Source organism: Amblyraja radiata, chromosome 29, assembly GCF_010909765.2.
Source record: "Amblyraja radiata isolate CabotCenter1 chromosome 29, sAmbRad1.1.pri, whole genome shotgun sequence".
Classification (NCBI taxonomy): domain Eukaryota; kingdom Metazoa; phylum Chordata; class Chondrichthyes; order Rajiformes; family Rajidae; genus Amblyraja; species Amblyraja radiata.
Genome location: NC_045984.1, coordinates 1,493,315 through 1,520,369, shown reverse-complemented (window position 1 = coordinate 1,520,369; position 27,055 = coordinate 1,493,315). Strand labels below are relative to the sequence as shown.

The following is a 27,055-nucleotide window of genomic DNA, read 5'->3' as shown; positions in this document are numbered from 1 at the left end:
AAAACGTTCAATCGGTTCATCAATCTGTCGCATACGAGCATAAAACGTGGTCCGTTCAATAATGTAGTTCGAAGGCAGGTCACACAACTGTCCGAACTTTGCAAGCAAAACGGCAGGGTCATCAATCGTCTCAGCAGGCACCAGGACCTGTCCATTAGCATCCAAAACGGCAGGCTCAAATGTGAAATTGTCGACACGATTCATTGCCTCAGGGCCCGCTAAGTTGAGCAATGCAGAAGCACGTACATTGGGGGGTCGTTGTGATGAACAATGCGAACATAGTGAGTGTAGTCATGCTCGAAAAGATGCCAGCGTTCATCAATGTCAGAGTCAAAGATCAGGGGGCTAGGACACGAGATGAATTTGCCATCATAGAGATAACTGGCACATAAACTAATTTAAAAAAACAAAACCCGATAAACGTGAACAGAGTAGGTAAGACTCACTTTCGGACACCATGTAATGAGTCAAGCAAACATATATCAAGATACAACACATGTTTATTAACTACTTTTATTCAGATTAATAAATGTCCTGTAATGTCCTGCAGATCGATACAGTAAGTAGATTTAATTTTTAAATTAGTTTGTCGAAGCGGGTGTAGAACATCTCCCCCATATGCAGGCCAAGTAAGATTAAATCTACTTACAGTATCGATCTGCAGGACATTACATTTCTTAGCAGCTACTCATACTGACTGGCGTAGGCAAGCCCTTGTTAATATAAACCGCACATTAGGCGAAGTCACTATTAACAAGCACTACAATTGGCTAGTAGGAAATAACCAATCTACATGTATGATCCTAGGTGGGGAGGGAAATGCATAACAGGATAAATGCTCAGATGTTTCTAGTTATAGTGAATCTTAAGTGAGGGAACATGGTTATAAGATAAGGAGGTGATCAATTAAAACTTAGGAATGTGGGAGCTTTAGGCAGAGATTGATGAATGTCTGAAATTCACCCCCCCCCCTCCTCCTCCTCCTCCCCCTCCCCCCCCCCCCCACCCCCCCCCCCCCCCACCCCCCTGGCAGGTTGTGGAGGAGAGGTACTTTAAGAAGATGTAGATTTTTTAAATCTCAATTTAGATGTAGATCAAGGAATTAACAGCTAAGGAGAACTGGTGAAGAAGATGTGATAAGGTCCATGACAGATCAGCCATGATCATATTAAATGATGCGACAGACTTGAGGGGCCGAATGGTCTACACCTGCTCATATTTTCTTATGTCCTGAAATACTTTTTCAACAGGTAATGAAGTACTTGTTACATATTGGAAAGATCAGAGCAAAATTGCAGTCAGGAAGCCATAACAATTGGCCAGATTTTCGAAGTTTAAAGTCATGGTTACTTGTGGATAAACATCACCCTGTTCAGGTACATGTAAATGTCTCTGTTCAGAGTAAATCTGGGTGGGAAGCTAACGGGAGGATGGTAATCCAAAGCAACTGAGAGTTCATTATGCCCCTGGCTGATCTTTCACTAAAATAATTTGAAATGACTGTTAATGTCAAAGAGAGCTGTTCTCAGCAGCACTATACCCCAATGTTACATGGTGACAAGAGTGTACTTGGCCGTACTATGTTTCTATGATCCAGTAACAGACCTGCTACATTCACCAGTATTGTACCACTGTGTTATACAGAGATGGGCTGTGTCAGTAATACAGCAATCTTTCTTCTTTCTCAGCCTATTCCTCCATTAATAAAACTAATAATTTAAAATGTATTTTAAATGTATTTAAATTTCATTCTGATTTGAAGTTTTTTCTGAACTTACACCGGTTTCTGTGTTCCTTCCCCCACTAAAATAGATCCACTTTTTTGTATTTTTCAGCTTCTCATTCTTTCCACAATTTCATTTATCTGCAAAGATTTCTGGCTGCTATTTAACAGTTTGGCTATTTAACAGTTTACTAATGACCCCTGCTATGATATCATTGTCAAACATCACCCTCAAACTCCCAAGTGTAACTTACATATCACGAATAGAAGAACTCTCCACGCCAACCTCTTTGCTGCCTTATCTGGTCACTTATCCGAAAAACGAAGGTCACATGTATGTCCATATCTTGTGATTTGACCATTATGTGAAAATAGCATGGAAATAAGCCTCATTTTAAAGTTAACGTTCTTAACCATCAGTCTTTAATTCCGCAGACGAATAATGGTTATTTTTAATTTTGGAGTATGTACTTCTCTAGAAATGCATGCGGAGGTTAGAAGAAAGGTTGGGGCAAATGGCTTGTGTGAGAAAATGTGGGAAAGATTTTGGTGAAGGATAGACAGTGAGACCCTGTAAACCTGACTTGAACCGGTGATCAATGACCTGAGATCCAGTAATTTACATCCATACATATTTTCCCAACTTGGTTGGAACATTAAGTTTATTAATAACATTGTTTGTTTTCTTGTCAACTCATTTGCTCTAATACCCATCCTATGGTTACTGTATGTGGCTCTTGAAAGACCCGTTTTGTCAATTATTGGTTGGCTCCACTTACTCAGACCCAGTTGGTACATTTCATCACAGCTCTAATGCCTTTAGACACGACGTTTGTTATAGTGAATGAGATGAGAAGCTTTGGTTGCAATGCACTTAAATATATGGATAACGAATGAGTTAATGACACTCATGGCCTTGGAAGAGATGTCGGTAGTTACAGATAGGTGAACTGGAGTCAGCACTCTGTGCACATAAGCTTTCAGGTATTTCCTCTGCTTCTTATAAGGCTTCATATTGGTTTTAGTAAATCATTAGATCATGCCTTTCTGAACACGACACACTTACTCACCAACACTGCCATTCTGACTCCCTTGAAAATAGCAGGATTTTCATCACCTTACCGGTCTTATCTAAAGGCAAGGTTACTGCAGGTTTTAAAGGTAAAACACCTCAAGGGCAGCGCAGGTTTTAAACATAAACACCTCATCACTGCTGTGAAGGTAATTTCTAAGATTTTTTTCTAAACAACGTCGTTCAAGAGTTTTAAAAATTATTTATAGATCACTCATCTTTGTTTTAATATGATTTGCCTTTCTATATTTCAAAGCTCGGCCAGTAATGGCCACCTCGCTAGCTGTCTGACTTGTGCCTTCTCTGTTTTTATTATTTGAAGTATGTCTTCAATGTTTGTTTTAATGTCTCTTGGTATGTTTTATAAGGGCGGTGCAGGGGCTCGGGGGAAACCTTTTTCCGTCACTTACCTCGAGGGAGATGCGATTTTTCTCTGTGCCGCATCCTCCCCCCCCCCCCTTTGCGGCCTACAATGTGGAGTGGTGCGGCCCTTCCTGGAGACCGGCCCAGAGCGTCAAGCCGCAGGTAAGACGCGGACTTACCATAATGGAGCCTGGGATCTTTTGCCGAGGATCGTCAGTGTTGCAGCTCCGACCATGGGGGCTGTGGACTTTAACACCGTGAAGCAGCGATCTCCCGTAAGAAGCGGCCGACTCATGAGGTCCATGCCGCGGAGTGTTCTGATCCGTCCCGACGTCCGAGTTTTGATCATCCCGACGCGAGGGGTTGATCAGTGGACAGTCAGTAATGGCAAGTGCGGGGGGATTCAGCCCCGACCACGGAGGAAGATGACTGAACTTTATTGCCTTCCATCACAGTCAGGAATGTTGATTCCACTGTGGTGGATGTTTATGTGTAACTTTATTTTATGTGCTGTGTATTTTTGCTTTTTTACTCAGTATGGCTGTATGCTATCGCAAATTTCACTGTAACTTAAGTGCCTGTCCCACTTGGGCAACATTTGCGCAACCCGCAGGTGGCACGTGAAGATTTTGTGAATCCCATTGCTCGCGGAATGCATGCGTCACGACGAGAGCGTGATGCGTAAATGATGTCGCGTCAATGATGCCCAAATGGGACAGGCCCTGAAATTGGTACATGTGACAATTAAATTGAATCTTGAAATGTGAATTTATATTATCGGGAGTAATTTTAATTGACAACTAGACCAAGTGGGACCCATTGGGTCCCTGTCACATGGGAGGCCTGCTCCCCCAATGCAACCTGTTCCCCCAATGGAATATTCGACCATTCACCCATAGCCCCACGGGAGGCCTGATCCCCCAACACAACCAACCCGTTCCCCAAAGCAATATTCCACCACTCACCCATAACCCCCAACTGCGCAGAGGTGGCTTATTTTCCCTTATTCACTCTCCCTCATTTTAAACTTTAAAAAAAAATGCTATTGCACTTGCTAAGGCTAGCAGGACTCAGTGTCCTGGGATTGCAACATTGTAGCGGGCAGGGCTACAATCCCATTGCGACGTCATAACCGCTGTCAGGCAGATGGAAGTAATTTTTCTCAATGTGGGGTTTTGTAAAGTTAGAAATGTGAATAACTTGTAAAATGTAACATAAATCTGAACGAAACTTGATAAAAACACATCACGAGACAATTGTGAGTGAGGTGGTCCAAAAATTGTAGCGCTAACGTGTACCGTTTTGGCGCAGTTCCAAGATCATGCACACACACAGAATCACAAACAAGATGAGAGTTTTAGTAATATACGAGACCAAGTGGGACCCATTGGACTCCCTTCTCCCATGCCATATTACACCACTCACCTGTTCTCCCAAAGCAACCCGTTTATATCTCTAACCCATTCCCCCAATGCAACGCGTTCCCCAATGCAATATTCCACCACTCACCCAAAGGCCCCCACTGCGCAGGCGCGGCTCATTTCTCCTCATCCACAACACTATCTCCCCCACTCCTCCTCGTCACCCTCCCTCTTCTCTCCCCTCTTCTCCTCCACTCCCTCACCTCTCCCTTCATCTCCTTTCCTCTACCTTCAGTCGCTCCCTCCCTCCATAAACCTTCTCCCCTCCCTACCCCATCCTCTCCCTCTATCACTCTGCTCTCCCACTCCTCACCTCTCCCCTATCCCTCTCCCCCACTAAACACATTGTTTAAATAACATTTCTCCTCCTCCCCTCCCCCACTGCCTCCCTCTCCTTACAACAATGTAACAAATCTCTCATTGCACTGGGTGAAACACTGTTGACGAGCAGTTTATGTAAATTAGATCCTATTGTGACATCATACGCTGCTAACTGCCAGTGCAAATGAGGTAAGATTTTGTAAATTTAAAATGTGAATAACTTGTAAAATATAACATAAATCTGAATGAAACGGGATAAAAAACACCCACAGGACAATTGTGAGTAAGGTAGTCCAAAAATTGTAGCACTATCGTGTACTGTTTGGCGTAGTTCTGGGCATCCCTGAATCACGGACAGACAGGCAGAATCACAAACAAAGAAGATGAGAGCTTTAGAATATACTATAAGTGGGACCCGTTGCGTCCCATGTTCACACGGGAGGGCTGGTCCCCCAATGCAATATTCCACCTCTCCACCAATTCCAATCTTGGTGAGCAGAGGGGGAGCATTCTGGAGCACTAGTATGGGTGTTGTGGGCTGAAGGGACTGGTTTCCTGAGGGCTAGTATGGACATTGTGGGACAAATGGATACTTGGGGTGGCAGCTCAGTCACTCAAGCCTGATGTGCTGGCAGCTCACTCATGGCTGCTGGGCTGGCAGTTTACTCACGTCTATTCCTTGAAATTCCATTTCAAGCAGGGTGTAAGACCACCAAATTCAAATGCAGTTTCCTACCGCTACAAGCAGGGTGCAAGGCCACCAAATTCAGGTGCAGTTTCCTACCACTTCAAGCAGGGTGCAAGGCCACCAAATTCAAGTGCAGTTTCATACCACTTCAAGCAGGATCCAAGTCCACCAAACTCAAGTGCAGTTTCATGCCACTTCAAGCAGGGTGCAAGGCCACCAAATTCAAATGCAGTTTCATACCATTTCAAGCTGGGTGAAACCACCATAAAACCACACAAAACATCACACTCATAGTTCAGTAGACATTCAGTGTGCTCAGTTGATTCACAGCTCAGACAGAGGCGTGACCTCTCCCTCCCCCATCTTGCAGGTACTGAGCCACACCCACATTTCTGGATTTATAATTCCTCCCCCCTCCCCCCTCCTACCGGAAGGGGCAAGGCCTTCATGGCGTGATTGATAGGAGAGAGAGTCTCAACATTTTTTAAACATTAATAACACTTTAATTTTTCATTGATGGGAAGAATCCTCTGCACCTGATGAGCGGAGGGGGACTGAGTAAGATGGACAAAAGTCACAGCTGTAAGTGGTTGCATTTTATCTAAAATCAATATACAGTGCAAACAGGAAGTTGTCAAGTTTAGACTTTTAATCATTTGCCATTTCAAACCAACCACCACCCACCATTTGCTGTGCTTTATTTAAAACCATCCACCACCAACCATTTGCTGTGCTTTATTTCAAACCAACCACCACCAACAATTTGCTGTGCTTTTTCAAACCAACCACATTTTCATTTTCAAACCACATTAAGGGCACTCAAGGTCAGTAAAACCACACTCACAGTTTAGCAGACATGTGTTCAGTGTTATTCACAGCTCAGACTGAGAGACGTGACCCTCTCACTCTCCCCATCTTGCAGAGACTGACTGAGGCCCTCAACACTTCCGGGTTTTATAGTCCCTCAGGAAGGGGCTTGGCCTTCAGGAGAGAGAATCTCAACATTTTTTAAACACTAATAACTCTTGTATTTTTCATCGATGGGAAAAATCCTCTTGTCCTCTGCGCAGCGGAGCGGGACTGTGTAGGATGGCTAAAAATCACAGCCGTAAGTGGCAGCGTTTTTTGTAAAATCAATATAAAGAACAACAGGAAGTAGTCAAGATCAGACTTTTAGTAATATAGATATAGATAGATAGATGATAAATAATATTCTTCGAGTGATAATAGTTACCTTCCTCCTGATGTTGACATTTTTGTTTCAGAGGCTCAGTATCTACATTATTTTCTCCATTTTAAATTAAGTATAATGCCTAACCAAGATCTGAAATGATGAAACAACGCATTTAATCTAAAACGTTTGTGGATTTTTTTTATTCACACATTCCAATGGTTCTATTCTGCACGGGTTTCCCGAGGCATCAGAACATCCACAACCACCCCATAAAACAAGTACATGTTCTACAGCACGGTAAGGAATATTATCTTATTTTTATTGTAACCATTTTTATGTCCTGTTACAAATGTATTTGTGCAGAAATCATGCACAATACACTCCAGCAATTATGATTGACGCGGTTACAAAGTTCGTTGTTCAATGGAATGTGATCCAATTTATGAGAAATTGCTTTCCTCTCGATGGAAAAGTGTGTAAGGCGCTGACAACAACCTCTGACATCGAGGCAAATTATTATTTACTTCACGTCTACCTTCTCCAAGCCACGCTATTGAATTCGGTACACTCTTTGAACAGAAGGTCAGTGGTGCGTCTCAAGTGCACCTCAAACAAATTATCACTGTGGAATTCGCCAGATCGGCCTTCCCGAAAGTGAATGGGTGGAAAGTAAGTGGTCCAGATGGCTGCATCCTCGGGGCCTGTACGGAGCAGTTGGCATAGGTATTCACAGATATCTTACTACTCCATTCTAAGGTCTCTACCTGCTTCAAGAAGACTCACTATCAAGCTGGTACCAACGAAAAGTAAGAAAGTATTGTTGGGTTGCATCACAGCTTCGTTTGGGAAAAGCTCTGCCTAAGACCGCAAGGAAGTGTAGACAGTTGTAGATGTAGATGTGCATGGTGTGTTTAATGACTAAAATCCAGTGGCTCTGACATTCCCTATCATGAAGCGCCGCCAGAGATTGGTGAAGGCACACATTAACTCCAGCCTCTCAGCCAACCTTGATCCACTGTAGTTTGCTTACCATCACAAGTCCATAGCAGACACTGTCTCCCTGGCACTAAACACATCTCTGGAATACATAGACAACAAGGACTCCTACATTAGACTTGTACTTATCCACCACAACTCATCCTTCAAAAGCATAATCCCATCCAATCTCATCTCCAAACTCCTGGACCAAGGAATCAGCACCCACTCTGCCACTGGATCATCAACTTTCTGACCCACAGACTTTAATCAGTAAAGATAGGTGACAACATCTCCCGAGCGCAAACCTGATGTCACCAGGGTTTCGGCCCCACAGCCCCCGAGCCCCGCTCCTGACGCCTGTCCCGGGACCCGACCCTTTTACACACCCGGAGCGGAACCTGAACAGATTGTCAGCCATTGCTTTATATCCCAAGTTCCGAAAAGCGGATAAAGTTTCTCGGTGAATTTATTCACAGCGAAGGTGTGGAGATGCGACTTTGTGTCCGCGTTGTAAAATGACACTATCCCGGACTCATAACTCAGATAAACTCCCACCCTACTGGGAATGAGGTTGGCGGGGAGACGGGATCGAGGTGAGGTGTTTACATTAAATCCGTCACTTTGCCGCCCGATGGTCCAGATTCCAGCCTCAGGAACCAGCGCCACCCATTGCCTCCTCTTCACAGACTTTGCAGCAACTCCCACACTCCAGACCCGATTACTGGCCACCTTCACCTCCCAGTAATGTCTCCCCGATGTGAATCCCTCCGATCCCAGCACACACTCCCAGACAGTTAACCGCGTCCCAGTGTCAGGGAGACTCATCTCAGTCTTGGCCCACCTCACGCTCCTCCGATCCTTAGACACCTCGAGATTCGTTTTCCCCGTTTCCACATCCAACGTCACGGAGACTAGGAGGGGCGGGGAGAAGCAGAGTTGCAAATCAATGGGGGGTGGGGGAAATTCGAGCAGCATTCCTACTGGACCGGGGCAACGCTGTTCAGAATCAAGCATAGTCGGCCAAATAATTGAAATCATACAAATGGAAAATGGACAGGATTGAAAGCTCTGGAGGATTAATGGTTGAGAAAGAGGGAAAAATATGGGGGAAGGGGAAGGGAGAGTCATTTTAGGTCAGTGGTTATCTAGGCATTTTCTAAGATCGCGGGCTCTTACACACAGAGGGGGGTGTGTCATCGGTAGCCACAGGTACAGTTCCAGAAAGTTAAGCGTGGCTAATGTACAGGAATTTAAAATGAATTGGGAAGTCAAATCAGCGTAGAACTTTCACTGTAAACGACAGGGCCCTAGGCGGATTGTAGAAGAAACATAGAACATAGGTGCAGGAGTAGGCCATTCGGCCCTTCGAGCCTGCACCGCCATTCAATATGATCATAGCTGATCATCCAACTCAGTATTCCGTACCTGCCTTCTCTCCATACCCCCTGATCCCTTTAGCCACAAGGGCCATATCTAACTCCCTCTTAAATATAGCCAATGAACTGGCCTCAACTACCTTCTGTGGCAGAGAGTTCCAGGGATTCACCACTCTGCATGAAAAATGTTTTTCTCATCTCGGTCCTAAAGGATTTCCCCTTTATCCTTAAACTGTGACCCCTTGTCCTGGACTCCCCCAACATCGGGAACAATCTTCCTGCATCTAGCCTGTCCAACCCCTTAAGAATTTTGTAAGTTTCTATAAGATCCCCCCTCAGTCTCCAAAATTCCAGCGAGTACAAGCCGAATCTATCCAGTCTTCCTTCATATGAAAATCCTGACATCCCAGGAATCAGTCTGGTGAACCTTCTCCGTACTCCCTCTATGGCAACAAGAAAGGAACCTTTCTCCTCCTGTCAGCCTTCTAGCCTCTCTGAATTTTTTATTTCCAACTACCGGCGTGACATCAACCATCTGAACTTCTCCACCCCTCTTACCCAAACCAGTCTCACCCTTTGTGAACAGTAACAATTTCAATGTTGTTATTAAACCTGTTGACAAGGCAGGTGTTGGTGTGGTCTGGAGGGCTGACCTCTACTGTGCTGAGGCCAAGCTCTAGGACACCCCCTCAAACATAACCCTTGCCCATGACCCCACAGACGAACCACCGGTCACAGTCTCACAGACCATCAGTGATCTCATCACCTCTGATTATCTCCCCTCCACAGCCTCCAGACTGATAGTTGTCCAGCCCCATACTGCCTGCTTCTAACTACATCCTAATATCTACAAACAGGACTGCCCTGACAGGCATTGTTTCTGCTGCCTCTGCCCCACCAAACTCACCCCCAAGTACATTCATTCTGTCTTGTCCATCCCTTCCGACCTACATCTGAGACACCTCACATGTCTTCAACATTTTAATAAGTTTCCATTTCTTGGCCCTATTGCTTCATCTTTACCATTGGCATCCCGCCCCTTTGCACCTCCATGAAGGTTTTAAGGCCTTCTGGTTCCTCCTGGTACAGAAACCCAATCGGTTTCCCTCTACTAACAATTCTCTATTAACTTTACCCCTCAAATTCACTTTGATTATCTCTGACACCTCTCTCCCCTTCATTGATCTCTCTTTCTCCATCACAGGTGGCAGATTATCAACAGACAGCTACTATTAGCCCACTGACTCCCACAGTTACCTTGACTACACCTCCTCCCACCATGTCTCTTGCAAGGACGCCATATCCTGCTCCTAATTTCTTCATCTCTGCCGCATCTGCTTCTGGGATGAGGCTTTGTAGGCTAGGACATTGATGGATTTCATTGAAATTTACAAAGTTTGTACAATGTACAACAGGCTGGATGCAGTGAGGATGGTTCCCTTCACTGGTTTCTGGAATTAGTGCTCACAGACTCAGAATAAGGGATATGCAATTGAGTAGAGGATGAGTTCATTTGAAACAGAGATCAGTGTATATTTTTTTATGAAAGTAAATGTGGTGATGCCATAAAATTGGTTAGATAGCCATGGTCTTTTTGATCAGTGGGCCGAGCTTGAATGGACATGGGCCTACAGTTGGTCATGTTTCTTACGTGTGATCATGAGTGATTTGGTGCCTATCCCTGACTGTGTGTGGTTCATAACATGTGACTGTTACTAAAGAAGGCCTGATTTAAGTGGCCACCCACGCTGCCCTTGATCTGATGATTTGCCAAGGTAGCTCCGAGGGAGGTCAAGTGCTGCATAATATTCAGACTTGGTGATTAGGGAAGCTTTAATTCTGAAATGGCAAATGTGAGGCTGTGCTCCTGGTAGTGTCTTCCACTCTGACTATAGTTGTGTGTGTGTGTGTGTGTGTGTGTGTGTGTGTGTGTATATTAATTAGACTGAACATCAATGGAGTGTTTATCCGTGGCAATTGAATGTATATAAATGCGTTAATGCACATTAGTCACATGCGAAGTGTGCATTGATGTGAGTGTGTGCACCATATATGAGTGGGTTCCTTATGTTAGTAAATAGACTGGATCTGAAAGGGATGGATTACACGTTACTCAGGGAAAAAACCAATGTGAGTGTATTTGTGAAGGAAAGTTGGCAACATCAACTGGGCTGCATGTGATTTCCCAGTGCTGAGGTCGATGCTGGTTGGTCTGTCCTATCTCATTCCTTCAATATATGAATGTGTAATGCTGGTGAGTCCAGCAGAAGACTGATCCGAGTCAACATGAGTCTGCCGTCATGCACCATTCAGGCATGTTTATTGGTGCAGACTTCCTTCTCTGAAGGATCCCAGCGTGTCGTTATGATAATCCGGTCATCATACTGGTCTAGCTATTATCCTCCTAGGATTTCATTAACTGAATTTTAATTCCCCAGCTACTGTAATAGGATGTAATGATATTGTGGGGGGGCGGGTCATGTGGGGAAAGGGGTGATGGTGATATGTGGATAAGTTCAGGATGCTGTTGTAGATGGAAGAGCCCTTGTAAAGGTTGTATTATGCTCTTCTGTTGGTAGATTTCAGGAATCTGACAATTTTGAAAGTAATTCCTCATGGTAGGCATGATTGACGATGTATTGCAACTTCAACTCCCTCTCCACCCATTATTAAAGTCAATGTGTAGATCTAATTATCTTTGGCATTTGGATCACAAACAAGGAGAACGGAAATAGTATAAGTTTTACCTCGCTTCATGACTTCAACCACATCTCTCAACACAGTATTCAACAAAAAGGGCTGATCGAATTTTCCAATTGGCAAGGCACCATCTGCCACTGACAATACTTGGCCATCATCATTAACCCTAAAATTATTAAAGATCCAGTTAAACAAATATACACATGTAAATGTCTGTCATCTTAGAAAATGGTGCAGAGATTAAGCAAAGAGCAAGTCCTACCTTCTCTCTTGGTGAGCTTCCTCCTGAAATAAATAAAACACAAATCTGAATTGGGTGAGATGGACGATGACATCACAACAGCAGGAATTTAACCCCCATATTACAAGCCTCTGAACATTCCCATTTCCCAACTCTTACTTCTGCTGACACACAGACAGAAAAAGGATATTGCAGAAAAGACCTAGAACAACGGGAGAATACCTATGTTATGAAAATTGTGCCACGACTGAGTGGATGCAACTTTCTGGAATGGCTGGAGAGGTTATGTTTTTCTTATTTGCATCAGTGTCAGAGACAGTCAGATGGAGGGATTCAAAATTATTAATGGATTTGATTGGGCAAGGTGAAATATCCCTAATTGTGCGTAAAATGTCTAATAGTCTCCAACAAATTCTACGAGAATAGGTAATGGTTGTTGATGGATAAAGCGAGTAGATGGGAGGAAGGTTGTGCAAAGCAGAAAAACTGATGGGAGAAGATGGTGAGTCTGACCTGTCTGTGTTGAAGAATGGGATTAATTCAATGTTGATCATACCCAAACAAAACAATGTTTTAATCCCCCCAAATAACCAACTACACCTTGTAAACCGGATATCAATGACAAATCTAATGTATATGCCACTGTCAGGATTTCACTGTTAGTTCCCACTCACTGACATGCCCATCCACAAGTATGTCAACACACAAACACAAAACCTGATCACTCAAGGCTGCCCCACCATTCAATATGGTCAAGGCTGATCTACCCTGGGCTTGAATGTCTTTTCTTGACTATATTTCCATCGCCCCCAATTCCCCACACCTTCATTAGAGACTTCCCACTCATGACACATCTCCACTCACATGCCCCCTTAGGGTTTTATATGTTTCACCCGGATCAACCCCAAACTCAATAAAATATAGACACAACCTGTTTAAGCTCTCTTGATAGAATGATCCTGTCATCACAGACATAAGCCTTGTCTACTTCCTTGGATTCCCTCCGATTTTACATATGCACAAAACCACAGCAACTCATTCTTGAGAAGATACGTGGCATCCTGGGACTCCATGGACATTTTCTAAAGTCTTCTAATTTGCATGACCACATTAACTCGGCGCCAGTTGTAAATCAGAATTCAATCCACAAACATAGAGACAATTTAAATATTTTTTATTTAATAAAAAGTAATGCAGCATGGAAACAGGCCCTTTGACCCAACCTGACAATGCCACCAAGATGCCCCATCTTAGATTAGATTAGATTAGATTAGATTAGATTCCTTTATTGTCATTCAGACCTTTCGGTCTGAACGAAATTATGTTGCCTGCAGTCATACACAGAACCAATAAAAACAAAACATACAATAAACACAAATTAAACATCCACCACAGTGAGTTCACCAAGCACATCCTCACTGTGATGGAGGCAAAGTCTTAGTCTCCGTCTCTTCCCTCCTTGTTCTCCCTCTGCGCTGAGGCGATCGATCCAGGCCAGAGATGCAGCCCTCCAGTCCAGCGGACCTCCGTGGTGATGTCGCCGCCGCCGAAAGCCGGAACGCCGTCTCCGCTCCGAGACGGCCCGCCACAGCATCAGCTCCGGGCAGCCGCCCCAGCTCCGGGTCCCGCAGTCTCCGCTCCGGGCCGCCGCCCCAGCTCCGGGTCCCGCAGTCTTCGCTCCGGACCGCTGCCCCAGCTCCGGGCAGCCTCCCCAGCTCCAGGCCGCTGCCCCAGCTCCGTGTCCTGCAGTCTCAGCTCCGAGCCCCGCTGCATCAGCTCCAGGATCTGCCTGCATTTGGGCCATTTCATCCTGAACCTTTCCCATCCATGCCATATACCAGCTTCTTTGTGAAAAGGTTGCCCCTCATGCTCCTATTAAATCTTTCCCCTCGATCCTTAAATATATGTTTTCTTGATTCCGCTGCTCTGGTTTAAAAAATCTCTGCATATCTACTCCATCTATTCCCCTCATGATCTTATACATCTCTTTAAGCTCACCTCTCATCCTTCTGCGCTCCAAGGAATAAAGTCCGAGCCTGTCCAGCCTCTCCCTACAGTTGATTATTACATGTCAGGGTTTATGGGGAGAATAGCATGAGAATGAGGTTGAGAGGGGAAGATAGATCTGCCAAGATTGACTGGCAGAGTAGACTTGACGGGCCAAATGGCCTAATTCTGCTCATATCGCTCATGAACCCTTCAAGTCCTGATAACATCCTCAGAAATCCTCTCTGCACTCTTTCCAACATAACAATATCTTTCTCAGAGCTGGATAACTAAAACTAAGCACAATACTCCAAACATGGACTCACCGAAGTCTTGTATAACCATAACATAATATCCCAACTTCTACACTCAGTACCATGACTGAAGAAGCCCTGTGTGCAGAAAGCCTTCACGATCATCCAATCTACCTGTGGTGCCACTTTCAAAGAATTGTGCACTTGCACTCCTAGATTCCTCTGTTCCACAACATTGCCAGAGACCAACCATTTACTGTGATGGTCCTGCCCTGGCTGCACTTGCCAAAATGATACACCTCACACGTATCTGCATTAAACGGCAATATTAAACGGCAATAACTATTCGTCAAGCCATTTGTTCAAATGATCAAGATCCTGTTGTAATTTTCGATAACCATATAACCATATAACAATTACAGCACGGAAACAGGCCATCTCGGCCCTTCAAGTCCGTGCCGAACACTTATTTTCCCTTAGTCCCATCTACCTGCACACAGACCATAACCCTCCATTCCTTTCCCGTCCATATACCTATCCAATTTATTTTTAAATGATAAAATCGAACCTGCCTCCATCACTTCCACTGGAAGCTCATTCACACAGCTACCACTCTCTGAGTAAAGAAGTTCCCCCTCATGTTACCCCTAAACTTCTGTCCCTTAATTCTCAAGTCATGTCCTCTTGTTTGAATCTTCCCTACTCTCAATGGGAAAAACTTATCCACGTCAACTCTGTCTATCCCTCTCATCATTTTAAAGACCTCTATCAAGTCCCCCCTTAACCTTCTGCGCTCTAAAGAATAAAGACCTAACTAGTTCAACCTTTCTCCGTAACTTAGTTGCTGAAACCCAGGCAACATTCTAGTACATCTCCTCTGTACTCTCTCTATTTTGTTGACATCCTACCTAAAATTAGGCGACCAAAATTGTGATAGGTAAGGTACTGGAGAGTGGGATGAAATATGTATATATTTGGAGAGACAGGGGCTGATTAAGGATAGTCAGCAGGGATTTGTACGTGGAGATCATGCCTCACAATCGGATATATTTGAACAGGCCCAGGAGACGTATCTACCTTCATACACATTAGGAGGTTCAGCACCTCCTCGACCATAATATTGACTGGCCTCAAGACACTTTCTTTAACTGTCCTAAATTCCCCAGTCTTCATGTCTTTCTCTGTGGCAAAAACAGAGGAGAAATACTCACTGAAGACTGCCCATCTATGTGACTCCACATAGATATAACCACTTTGGTTTCTGAGGGGCCCTATTCTCTCTTTAGTTATCCTCTTTCCTTAAAGTACTAATAAATTATCTTTGAATTTCCCTTGATATTATCTGCCAGAGCTATCTCTTGCCCCCTTTGTGCCCTCCCGATTTCCTTTTTAAGTACACTGCTCAGTTCCAGAAACTCCTGACCAGAGTCTGAATTTCTCTCATCATCCAAGCTGCATTGCCCTTCATGCTTTTAAATACATCAACATTTCCAGATGTCCCTTTGTCGCAAACAATCTACTCCAATCAATTTGAGCAAGTTCTTGTCTAATACCACCAAAGTTTACCTTGCCCCAATTCAGAATTTTAACTTGCGGGCCCACCCTGTCTTTATCCATATTATCTAACAGAATAGTGATCTCTAGTCCCAAAAGGCTCACCCACAAAGACTTCAGGTATCTCGTCCTTTCCAGTTTCCTAAGGGTAGTTTAAGCTTTACCCTCTCCCATAGAGTGCCCTCTATATATTGCCCATGAAGATTTTCCTGAACACATATACAATTTCCATCCTTTTTTTTTTTTTTTTTTTTTTTTTGAAAATATTTTTTATTGGAGATAGGTACATAACCAAAATACATCATTACATGTCAATTATTATTACATTGTCTCCAATACTTTTTACCTTTTTTTTTTTTAAACTAGATAGAACTAAAGAGATAGATGAAGTAAAGAAAGAAAAGAAAGAGAAGAAAAACAAAAAACAAAAACAACAAACAAAAAAAAAAAGGTAGTTAGAGAAGAATGGAAAAATTTGTTAAAATAAAAAAGACTTCATTCGAGATATTTTCGTACATTTCAGAGTATAATATTTCATCCATTCTTTAGCCCGCGTGCTAGTCAGGTTCCTGTGCTGAACCATTCTGACCCTTTAAGTAATCAATAAAAGGAGACCATGTTCCAACGAATGATTCCTGTTTATCCAACAGGGAAAATCTGATTCTTTCCACGTTTAAGGTCTCCGTCATTTCTATAATCCACATTTTGATTGTGGGGGCCGTAGGGCCTTTCCAAAATTTTAGAATTAATTTTTTTCCTGTTATTAAACTATAATCAATAAAGTTTCTTTGTGTTGTTCTAAGTGTTTGATTTAATTCTAATATTCCGAGTATTATTAATTTTGGATCTGGGTCCAATTGTATGCTGGTTACTTTAGATATTATACTAAAAATATTTACCCAGAATTTTTTTTTTTATACAGTTTGCAAACATATGAGATAATGTAGCTTCTAAATGTTGACATTTATCACATATAGGTGAGATATGTTGAAAAATTTTATGTAGTTTTGTTTTTGAATAATGTAACCTATGTATTACTTTAAATTGTATTAGAGAATGTCTGGCGTTTAGTGAACACTGATGTATGTGTTGCAAACTTTCTTCCCAAGTATCTTTCGTTATTACTTGATTTAATTCTTTTTCCCATGTTTGTCTGTGTAAGTCCGTCGAGGGAATGTCACTGTCTAATAAAATATTGTATATATAAGATATTAATTTTTCTGTATTAGGATGTTTGTTCCAACATTCATCAAGAATTTCTGAATTTCTAATTCGAAAATTTTGGGAGTTCGATTTTACATAATCTCTAAGTTGAAGATATCTGAAATAATCATTTCCTCGAAGTCCATAAGTCTGTTGCAATTCCTGAAATGTCAGAAAAGTACCTTCCTTGTAAAGTTGTCCCATATTTTTAATTCCATAATTCTTCCATTGTGTAAAACCCCCGTCCAACCATGAAGGCTTAAACAAAGGATTATTCACAATTGGAAGAAAAAGTGATAAATTATCTAATTTTAATGTCTTTTTTAATTGTTTCCAGATTCGTATAGCACTAAATATTATAGGGTTTTCCCTATAAATTTTTTTGTTTAATTTAGACGTAGCAAATAATATCGAACCGATATCAAAAGGTAAACAATCTTCCTTTTCCATTTTTAACCAGTCTGGTTGATGATCTATTTCTTCCAACCAGAAATTCATATTTTTAATGTTAACTGCCCAGAAATAAAACAAAAAATTGGGTAAAACCAAGCCTCCATTTATTTTTAATTTACACAAGTGTCTTTTGTTTATCCTATGATTCTTATAATCCCAGATAAAATCATTAACAATAGAGTCCAATTTTTTAAAAAAGTTTTTTGTCAGATATATCGGAATTGTCTGAAAAAGATATAGTATTTGCGGTAAAAAAATCATTTTTATGGCATTGATTTTGCCTACCATTGAGATAGGAAGTGTTTTCCAGTATTGAATATTCTTATGTAGTTTGTTCAGTAATGGGGGGAAATTTGCTTTAAATAATGATGTATATATCTTAGTTACATAAATACCTAGATATTTAAATTTTTCATTTACTATTTTAAATGGAAATTGTTGTATTGTCTGTTTGTTATGTTCCCTTATTGGCATAATTTCACTTTTATTCCAATTTATTCTGTATCCTGAAAGTGAACCAAATTGGGTTATTAGCTTTAATAAGTTTGGAATACTAATTTCTGGTTTTGTAATGTAAATTAATACATCATCTGCGTATAGAGAAATTTTATTCACTGTGTCCTTTGTGTTATACCCATGTATTTCCGGATGCCCCCTAACTCTTTCTGCCAGTGGCTCAATAGCAAGCGCAAATAATAATGGAGATAATGGGCATCCTTGTCTACAACCTCTAGATAGGCTAAATTTAGGTGACAACCTTTGGTTTGTAAGTATTCTAGCCGTGGGATTTGTATATAACAGTTTTATCCATGTACAGAATTTCTCCCCTAGCTGCATATTTTCCATCACCGAAAATAAATAAGGCCATTCGACCTGATCAAATGCTTTTTCAGCATCAAGTGAAATTATTGCTAGATCTTCATTAATAATTCTCTTAGAATATATAATATTAAATAATCTTCTTAGATTATAATATGAGTACCGTTTCTGAATAAAGCCTGTTTGGTCAGGGTGTATTAATTTATTCATCACTGTACCTAATCTATGCGCTAGTATTTTAGTTAAAATTTTCTGATCTGTATTTAAAAGTGCAATTGCTCTGTATGATCCCGGGTCTTCCAGATCTTTATCAGCTTTAGGAATAAGTGTTATTATTGATTCATTTAAAGTGTCTGGAAGTTTCTGTTGAGTATAGATATACTCATACAGTCTTTGTAAACGTGGGCTAAGCAAATCATAAAATTTTTTATAAAATTCGGAACCTAAACCATCTGGTCCTACTGCTTTACCATTTTTTAAAGAGCCAATAGACTCCTCAATATCCTTTATCGTAATCTCCCTTTCTAATAATTCTCTATCGTTTGAATCTAAACCTTTTAAATTACATTTTATTAAAAAATCTGCTATTCCTTCTGATTGTGCTACGGTTTTAGTTGAATAAAGGTTATGATAGTATTGGAGAAATCTATCATTTATATCCTTGGGCATTTTTAATAATTCTCCTGTCTCTGTTCTAATTTTATGAATTGTTTTTTCCCCTTCCATTTTTCGTAACTGACGTGCTAATAATTTTTGTGGTTTGTCTCCAAATTCAAAATGTAGTTGTTTGTTTTTTGATAAAGTTTTATTACTTGTTCTGAATACATTTTATTTAATTTATATTTCAATACAGCAATTTTATTATGTTTTAAAGTAGATGGCATTCTCGCATTTTCTATATCTAGTTGCTTGATTTCAATTTCCAATGTTTGTTGCTTAATCCTGTTCTCTTTATTATAAAATGCTTGAGCAGAAATTAATGTACCTCGAACATACGCTTTAAACGTTTCCCACATAAGAGAAGTAGGTGTTTCAGGGTTGTCATTTACCTCAAAAAAATATTTGAATCTGTTTAATAATATATTCCTGGCATGATCTTTCGTTCAAAATTTGTGGGTTAAATCTCCAATATGCTTGTTTCTCGGACATTCCATTTAATTTAATCATGAATGTTACAGGTGCGTGATCTGAGATTATAATGTTATGGTATTTTGAATTATAAATAAATGGGATAAACGTAGAATCAACTAAAAAATAATCTATTCTTGAGTATGTTTTGTGTACTGGTGAGTAAAATGAATATTCCCGTCCCGTTGGGTTTTCTATTCTCCAGATATCCTTAATATTAGTGGTATTAATAAATGAATTTAGAAATACACTTGATTGAGATTTTACTTTTTTTTGCCTTGATGATCTGTCTAAGTATGGATCTAGTGTACAATTGAAGTCTCCTCCAATTATTAATTTATATTGTGTAAATTCAGGAATTTTATTAAATGTTTTATTAAAAAACTTGGGGTTATCAAAATTAGGCCCATAAACATTAAGAAGAATCACTTTTTCTCCATTTAACTCTCCAACTAATATAATATATCTACCATCAATATCCACTATTGTTGAAGAGTTCTTAAAAGGTATTCCTTTACGAATTAGTATTGCAACTCCTCTGGACTTATGGGAAAAGGAGGAATGATATGATTCAGCGATCCACTTAGCTTTAAGTCTATGTTGGGATTCCTTTTTAAGGTGTGTTTCTTGTAGAAATATTATATCTGTTTTGATTAAATTTAGATGTGCCAAAACTTTACCTCTCTTAATTGGTTCATTAATTCCCTTGACATTCCAACTACAAAATGTTATTCCCTGACCCCCTCTTATCATATTAACATCTTGCATATTGTTTCTAAGGTGGTCTATAACCGAGCAGAAGGTACAACACATAGAACCTGACCCTGCTCCCGAACCTCAAATAGATGAATTTAAAATCATATACATCGCTCTTCCGAACACATCTCCTTGTATTAGTCTTATTTTTCCATTCAAACATTAAATTATAAAAATATTTAAAGTGAAAAAAGTGATAGAGTTGGTTAGTATAGGGTGAAAGAAAAAGAACTACATCTACAATTAGTGTAGTTAGTGATAGCCACACTAACGTGGCTAGAATTCTAAAGACTTCCGTAGCCTTTGTAAGATTGAAGATTTTCCTGAACACATATACAATTTCCATCCTGTCTAAACAATTTGCACTATGACAGTCCCTGTCTATATTGAGATAAATCCCCGTAACAACTTTATTAGTCTTACAGTGGTCTGCAATCAACTGGCATATTTGCTCTTCTAATTCCCATTGACTATTTGGCAGTCTGTGGAATACTCCCAATAAAATCATCTCTTTTTAATTACTCAGCCCCACCCACGAGCATCAGTGGATGAACCATCAGTAATGTAATCTTGGACTTCTGCTGTGACATCCTCCTTAATCAATAAGGCAACACTCCCTCCTCTCTTATCCCCACTTTTATCTCTCCTGCAGCACGTACCCTGGAACATGGAAACATAGAAAATAGGTGCAGGAGGAAGCCCTTCAAGCCAGCACCGCCATTCATTGTGATCATGGCTGATCGTCCCCAATCAATAACCCGTGCCTGCCTTCTCCCCATATACCTTGATTCCACCAGCCCCCAGAGCTCTATCTAACTCTCTCTAAAATCCATCCAGTGATTTGGCCTCCACTGCTCTCTGTGGCAGGGAATTCCATAAATTCACAACTCTCTGGGTGAAAAAGTTTTTTCTCACCTCAGTCTTAAATGGCCTCCCCTTTATTCTAAGACTGTGGCCCCTGGTTCTGGACACGCCCAACATTGGGAACATTTTTCCTGCATCTAGCTTGTTCAGTCCTTTTATAATTGTATATGTTTCTACAAGATCCCCCTCATCCTTCTAAACTCCAGTAAATACGAGCCTAGTCTTTTCAATTGTTCCTCATATGACAGTCCCACCAGCCCAGCGATCAATCTTGTGAACCTACGCTGCACTGCCTCAATCACAAGGATGTCCTTCCTCAAATTTGGAGACCAAGACTGTACACAATACTCCAGATGTGGTCTTACCAGAGCCCTATACAACTGCAGAAGAATCTATACTGAAATCCTCTTGTTATGAAACATTAAGCTACTAGTCCTGTCTCTCTCTTAGTTAGGTTTCCATAATGGCTACAAATTCCCATCCGCATGTACCCATCCATGCCCTGAGATCACCTGTCTTACCTGTCAGGTTTCTTGTATTAAATGAAGTGCAATTCAATAGTCCTTCCTTGCTATCTGCCATGTTCCTTCCTATTCTGTTCACTGAACTTTCTTCATCGACTTCCATACCAACTTCCAGCCTCTCTCCAGCTTCAGTCCTGCATTGGATCCCGCTCCCCCGCCAGTAGTTGAAACCCACCCCTGTAGCACTAGCCAACCTGCCTGCCAGGATATTGGTTCCCCATCCAGTTCAGGTGCAATCCATCCCTCTTGGACGGGTCACATCTGGCCCAGAAGAGATCCCAAATTTGAGACCAATAGGCCTTTTTTCCTGCATAGACATAGACTCATCAGGCATGAATATGAATTATTACAAATGTAACATTTATTTTAAATATATATCCCAACATTCTGTGAGTCTGCCCTTACACTGAACCAAACTGACATGTAATTACTCACTTTGAGAAATATCATACCGTCTTTCTGATCCATCTGTTCCTGCAACTTTGCGAGTTCCTCCTGAATAGAGTGTAATTTTTTCTTAATCTCTTGGAGATTTTGCTCCATTGGAATTAAAATACTCTTCTCTTCCTCCAGGAGATTTCTCAATAAGCGTTGCTCTTTCTCAGTGAGAATCTGGTGCAGATCAGCAAACTGGGATGTGATGTGGGACTGAAGGCTGTTTGACTGCTCCTGTCAAATGGAAGGTTAATATATGATGCCAGTGAATTCTACTTCCTGTAGAAATGGATGGTGAACACAGGGTCCATTAATCTTAAATTAGAGTCAGAAAGCACAGAAACAGGTCCTTACACCCAACATTCATGCCACCCACTGTACTTGCCTCATTTACCTAAATTTTGTCCGCAGCATTCTTTGACTTTTGAATCAAGAGCTTTTTTAGCTGCTTCTTAAATGTAGGTAGATAGATAGACACAAAATGCTGGAGTAGCTCAGCGGGACAGGCAGCATCTATGGATAGAAGGAATGGGTGACGTTTCGGGACAAGACCATTCTCCGGACTAAGAGTCAGCGGACAGGGAGTCACAGAGAACAGGAAGTGTAAGAGATCAAAAGAGATGAAGATCAAGGAAAATGTAGAATAGATCATTGTTAGCTAGGAGAAGGTGACAACAAAGCAAACAGGTAAAATGTAACCAGTGGGTTACCAGTCAGACTGCTTGGAGAACTGGGAGGGAGCAGGGATGGAGAAAGAGGAAAACCAGGGCTAACTTGAAGTTAAAGAAGTCAATATCATACCGCGGGGGTGTAAGCTGCCCAAGTGAATTACGACACTGAGGTTTAAGCTGCCCAAGCAAAATATGCAATATATAACATTGACGATTACATCGGGGCAACTTCCTGCACCCATGGAGAAAACACGGACTTCATTTACTTCACTGCTAATTTCCATCCTGCACTCATATTCACGTGGGCCATCTCCGACATTTCCCTGCCATTTCTTAGAAACATAGAAAAACAGGTGCAGGAGTAGGCCATTCGGCCCTTCGAGCCAGCACTGCCATTCAATATGATCATGGCAGATCATCGAAAATCAGTACCCCGTTCCTGCCTTTTCCCCATATCCCTTGATTCCTTTAGCCCTAAGAGCTCTCTTGAAAAACGTCCGGTGAATTTGCCTCCACTGCCTTCTGTGGCACAGAATTCCACAGATTCACAACTCTCTGGGTGAAGAATTTTTTCCTTAGCTCAGTCTTAAATGGCCTACCCCTTATTTTTAAACTGTGGCCCCTGGTAACATCGGCAACATTTTTCCTGCATCTAGCTTGTAAAATCCTTTAAGAATTGTATATGTTTCTATTAGATATCCTCTCATCCTTCTAAATTCCAGTGAATACAAGCCCAGTCAACCCATTCTTTCATAATTTGTCAGTCCCGCCATCCCAGGAATTAATCTGGTGAACCTACGCCGCACTGCCTCAATAGCAATAATGTCCTTCCTCAATTTAGGAGACCAAAATAACACACAATACTGCTGGTGCGGTCTCACCAGGGCCCTGTACAGCTGCATTAGGACCTCCTTGCTCCTAACCTCAAATCCTCTTGCAATGAAGGCCAACATGCCATTAGCTTTCTTCACTGCCTTGCAGTACCTGCATGCTTACTTTCAGTGGCAGATGTACGAGCACACCCAGGTCTCGTTGCATCTCCCCTTCTCCTAATCTGACACTAACTATAATAATCAGATAATAATCTGCCTTCCTGTTCTTGCCACCAAAGTGGATAACCTCACATTTATCCACATGATACTACATCTGCCATGCATCTTCCCACTCACCCAACCTATCCAAGTCAACCTGCAGCCTCATTGCATCCTCATCTCAGCTCACACTGCCACCCAGCTTTGTGTCATCCGCAAACTTGGAGATGTCACATTTAATTCCCTCGTCTAAGTCGTTGATATATATTGTAAACAACTGTGGTCCCAGCACCGAGCCTTGCGGCACCCCACTAGCCACTGCCTGGCATTCTGAAAAGGACACGTTAATTTCTACTCTTTACCTCCTGTCTGCCAACCAGTTCTCTATCCAAGTCAATACCCTACCCCCAATAACATGTGTTCTAATTTTGCACACTAATCTCTTGTGCGGGACCTTGTCAAAGGCTTTTTGAAAGCCCATATACACCACATCCACTGGCTCTCCCTTATCCATTCTACTTGTTACATTAAAAAATTCCAGAAGATTAGTCAAGCATCATTTCCCCTTCATAAATCCATGCTGACTTTGACCGATCCAGTCACTGCTTTCCAAATGCGCTACTATAACATCTTTAACAATCGACTCAAGCATCTTCCCCACTTAAGGCTAACTTGGCTATAATTCCCTATATTCTTTCTCCCTACTTTCTTAAAAAGTGAGGTTACATTGGCTACCCTCCAATCCACAGGAACTGGTCCAAAGTTGAGAGAATATGGGAAAATGATCACCAACGCATCCACAATTTCAAGGGCCACCTCCTTAAGTACTCTGGGATGCAGACCATCAGGCCCTGGGATTTATCTGCCTTCGGTCACAAAAGGTTCCTAACACCATTTCCTGACTAATGTGGATTCCCTTCAGTTCCTCCCTCTCACTAGATCCTCGGTCCTTAGTCATTTTGTGTGTTTGTTTGTGTCTTCCTTAGTGGAGACAGAACCAAAGTACTAGTTTAACAGTTCTGCCATTTCCTTGTTTCCCATTATAAATTCACCTGTCTCTGATTGTAAGGACCTCACCATCTCCTACTAGCGACTGACATCAATTATGAACCTATTGACTCCCACAGTTATCTAGCCTGCACTTCTTCCCACTTTGCTTCTTGCAAAGACTCTGGCCCCCTACTCCCAATTCCTCTGGCTACACCGCATCTGCGCCTAAGGTGAGGTCTTCAATACCAGGACGTCTGAAATGTCCTCACTCTTTAGAGAATGGGGGTTCCCCTCTTCCATCATAGATAAGGCCCTCACTAGGGCCTCCTCAATATCCCGCAGCTCCGCTTGTTCTCCCTCTCCCAGTCACGATAGGAAGTTACCCTAGTCCTCACCTTTCACCCTATCTGCTGTCACATACAGCACATAATCCTCTAAGATGTTCACCACCTCCAACGGTATCCCACCACTAGCCATATCTTCCCATCTCCACCGCTTTCCGCAGAGACCATTCCCTCCAGAACTCCCTAGTTAACTCATCCCTTTCCACCCAAACCACCCCTTCCCCAGGTACTTTCCCCTGCAACAGCAGGAGATGCTACACCTGTTCCTATACCTCTTCCGTCGACACCATCCAAGGACCCAAACATCTTGTCAGGTGAGGCAGAGGTTCACTTGCACTTCCTACAACATCATATATTATATTGTATCCGCTGAGACATGTGTGGCCTCCTTTATAACAGCCAGACCAAGCGCAGGCTCGGCAATCGTTTTGCTGAAGAACCTCTGCCCAGTCTGCCTAAACCTATCTGATCTCCTGATTGTTAAACGCTTTAACTACCATTCCCATTCCCACACTGACCTTTCTGTCCTGGGCCTCCATTGTCAGAGTGAGGCCCAGCGCAAATTGGAGGAACATAACCTCATATTGCGCTTGGGCAGCTTTATCTCTAACTTTATGTAACTATGGCTTTCCTTCTCTATCCCTCCCCCTTCCAAGTTTTCCAACTAGCCTGACTGTCCCCGTGATTACATTTTATCTCTGCTTGCTTTGTTGTCAACTTCTCCTAGCTAACAATGATCTACTCTACATTTTCTTAGATCTACATCGTTTATGATCTCTTACACTTCCTTATCTCTGTAACTCCCTCTCCCCTTACTAATCTGAAGAAGGGTCTCGATCCGAAACGTCACCCGTTCCTTTCTCGAGAAATGCCGCCAGTCCCGCTAAATTACTCCAGCATTTTGTGTGTAAACCAGCATCTACAGTTCCTTCCTACTCTTAAATGTCGGTCTCTGACACTGTGAGACACGGGTGTGAGTTATTGTGCCTCGACTCTGCCCGATAATTACAAACAAAAAAATCTAAGTAAGATCAGGAAATCGAAACTGGAGAGCCTCACCCGAATTCTATAAATATTCAGCTTCTGTCGCTGCTCCATTTGCTGGATCCTTGATTTCTTTTCAGTGAAAATTTCGAAGCAAGATTTAACTTTATCCTGAAATTAGTTTTAGGAATCAGAGAATAAAAGTTAGACAATAAACATGCGATTCAACAACGTTGTCGTTAAAAATCTCTTTGCTTTTACCTTGTAGATTTCCACAGCTTCTTCTCTGGGCAAGAAGCGGTGATCTCTGTGTTCCCGCGCATCTCGACAGATCACACAGATCAGTTTCTTGTCAGTTTCACAAAACAGTTTCAGTTCTTCCTGATGTTTCTCGCAGTAAAGTTTCTCGTCCTTCTCTTTGGGATTCAGGTGTAATATCCGAGCTTTCTCAGATAGATTTGCTAAAACGCGGTTTACCCTGACAGTGCGGTCTCTAAACACCTCTCTACATTCCGGGCAGGAGTTTCTCCCCTCCCTTTCCCAACACTGCGTGATGCAGGAGCGGCAGAAGTTGTGCCCACACTCCAGTGACACCGGATCGGTAAAGAAATCCAGACAGATGGGACAAATTGCTAACTCAGTCCAACTCTCGATCTGTTCTTTGGAAGCCATGTTAATTCGGCACTTCCGGGTTCAAAATGTTTTCACTTTCCGAGAGCGGCTGAACCCTACAGTACCGCGAGTGTCCACTGCGCACGCCACCGTCTCGCCTATTTCCTTCGCTCCATAGATGCTGCTGCACCCGCTGAGTTCCTCCAGCAATTTTGTGTACCGTCTCGGGTTGAATGCTTTGCTGCAAATGCCAACTCCAATCTCACGTGAGGACTCAGTCAAACATTAAACAACCTGGATATCAATAAAACCGGAAAGAATTGCATGTAACAGTCTAATGCAGGAGAGAAAGTGACGCGAAATTAAAAATAAAGTTATATGGACCTGGGA

At 42.0% G+C, this 27,055-nt stretch overlaps 1 protein-coding gene across 3 annotated transcripts; it reads right to left on the bottom strand.

Moving 5' to 3' along the window:
- LOC116989742 (nuclear factor 7, brain-like) lies at positions 1 to 27,055 on the bottom strand. 3 transcript variants are annotated; one of them, XR_004416309.1, is made up of 9 exons: positions 26,886 to 27,055; positions 26,315 to 26,823; positions 26,129 to 26,224; positions 22,034 to 22,267; positions 12,079 to 12,101; positions 11,864 to 11,982; positions 6,823 to 6,912; positions 2,794 to 2,854; positions 1 to 345 (listed from the first exon to the last, which is right to left on the bottom strand). XR_004416309.1 is itself a non-coding variant. In XM_033047334.1 (9 exons), the coding sequence occupies exons 2-7, from the start codon at positions 26,723 to 26,725 to the stop codon at positions 8,119 to 8,121; spliced, it is 1,416 nt and encodes a 471-aa protein (XP_032903225.1). In that variant the 5' UTR covers positions 26,726 to 26,823; positions 26,886 to 27,050; the 3' UTR covers positions 7,062 to 7,344; positions 7,745 to 7,749; positions 8,110 to 8,118. The 3 variants fall into 3 exon arrangements, 2 of the variants coding, with proteins under 2 accessions (XP_032903225.1, XP_032903226.1); XM_033047334.1 differs by lacking the exons at positions 1 to 345; positions 2,794 to 2,854; positions 6,823 to 6,912 and adding exons at positions 7,062 to 7,344; positions 7,745 to 7,749; positions 8,110 to 8,651 and having other exon boundaries at positions 26,886 to 27,050; XM_033047335.1 differs by lacking the exons at positions 1 to 345; positions 2,794 to 2,854; positions 6,823 to 6,912; positions 26,129 to 26,224 and adding exons at positions 7,062 to 7,344; positions 7,745 to 7,749; positions 8,110 to 8,651 and having other exon boundaries at positions 26,886 to 27,051.

What these genes read in the sequence shown, in the direction of transcription:
- LOC116989742 (XM_033047334.1), bottom strand. Translation starts at nt 26,725, where the DNA reads ATGGCTTCCAAAGAACAGATCGAGAGTTGGACTGAGTTAGCAATTTGT. An exon ending in AAGCTGTGGAAATCTACAAG is followed by an intron (nt 26,225 to 26,314) that starts GTAAAAGCAAAG and finishes AACTAATTTCAG; the next exon opens with GATAAAGTTAAATCTTGCTT. An exon ending in TGAATATTTATAGAATTCGG is followed by an intron (nt 22,268 to 26,128) that starts GTGAGGCTCTCC and finishes TCCATTTGACAG; the next exon opens with GAGCAGTCAAACAGCCTTCA.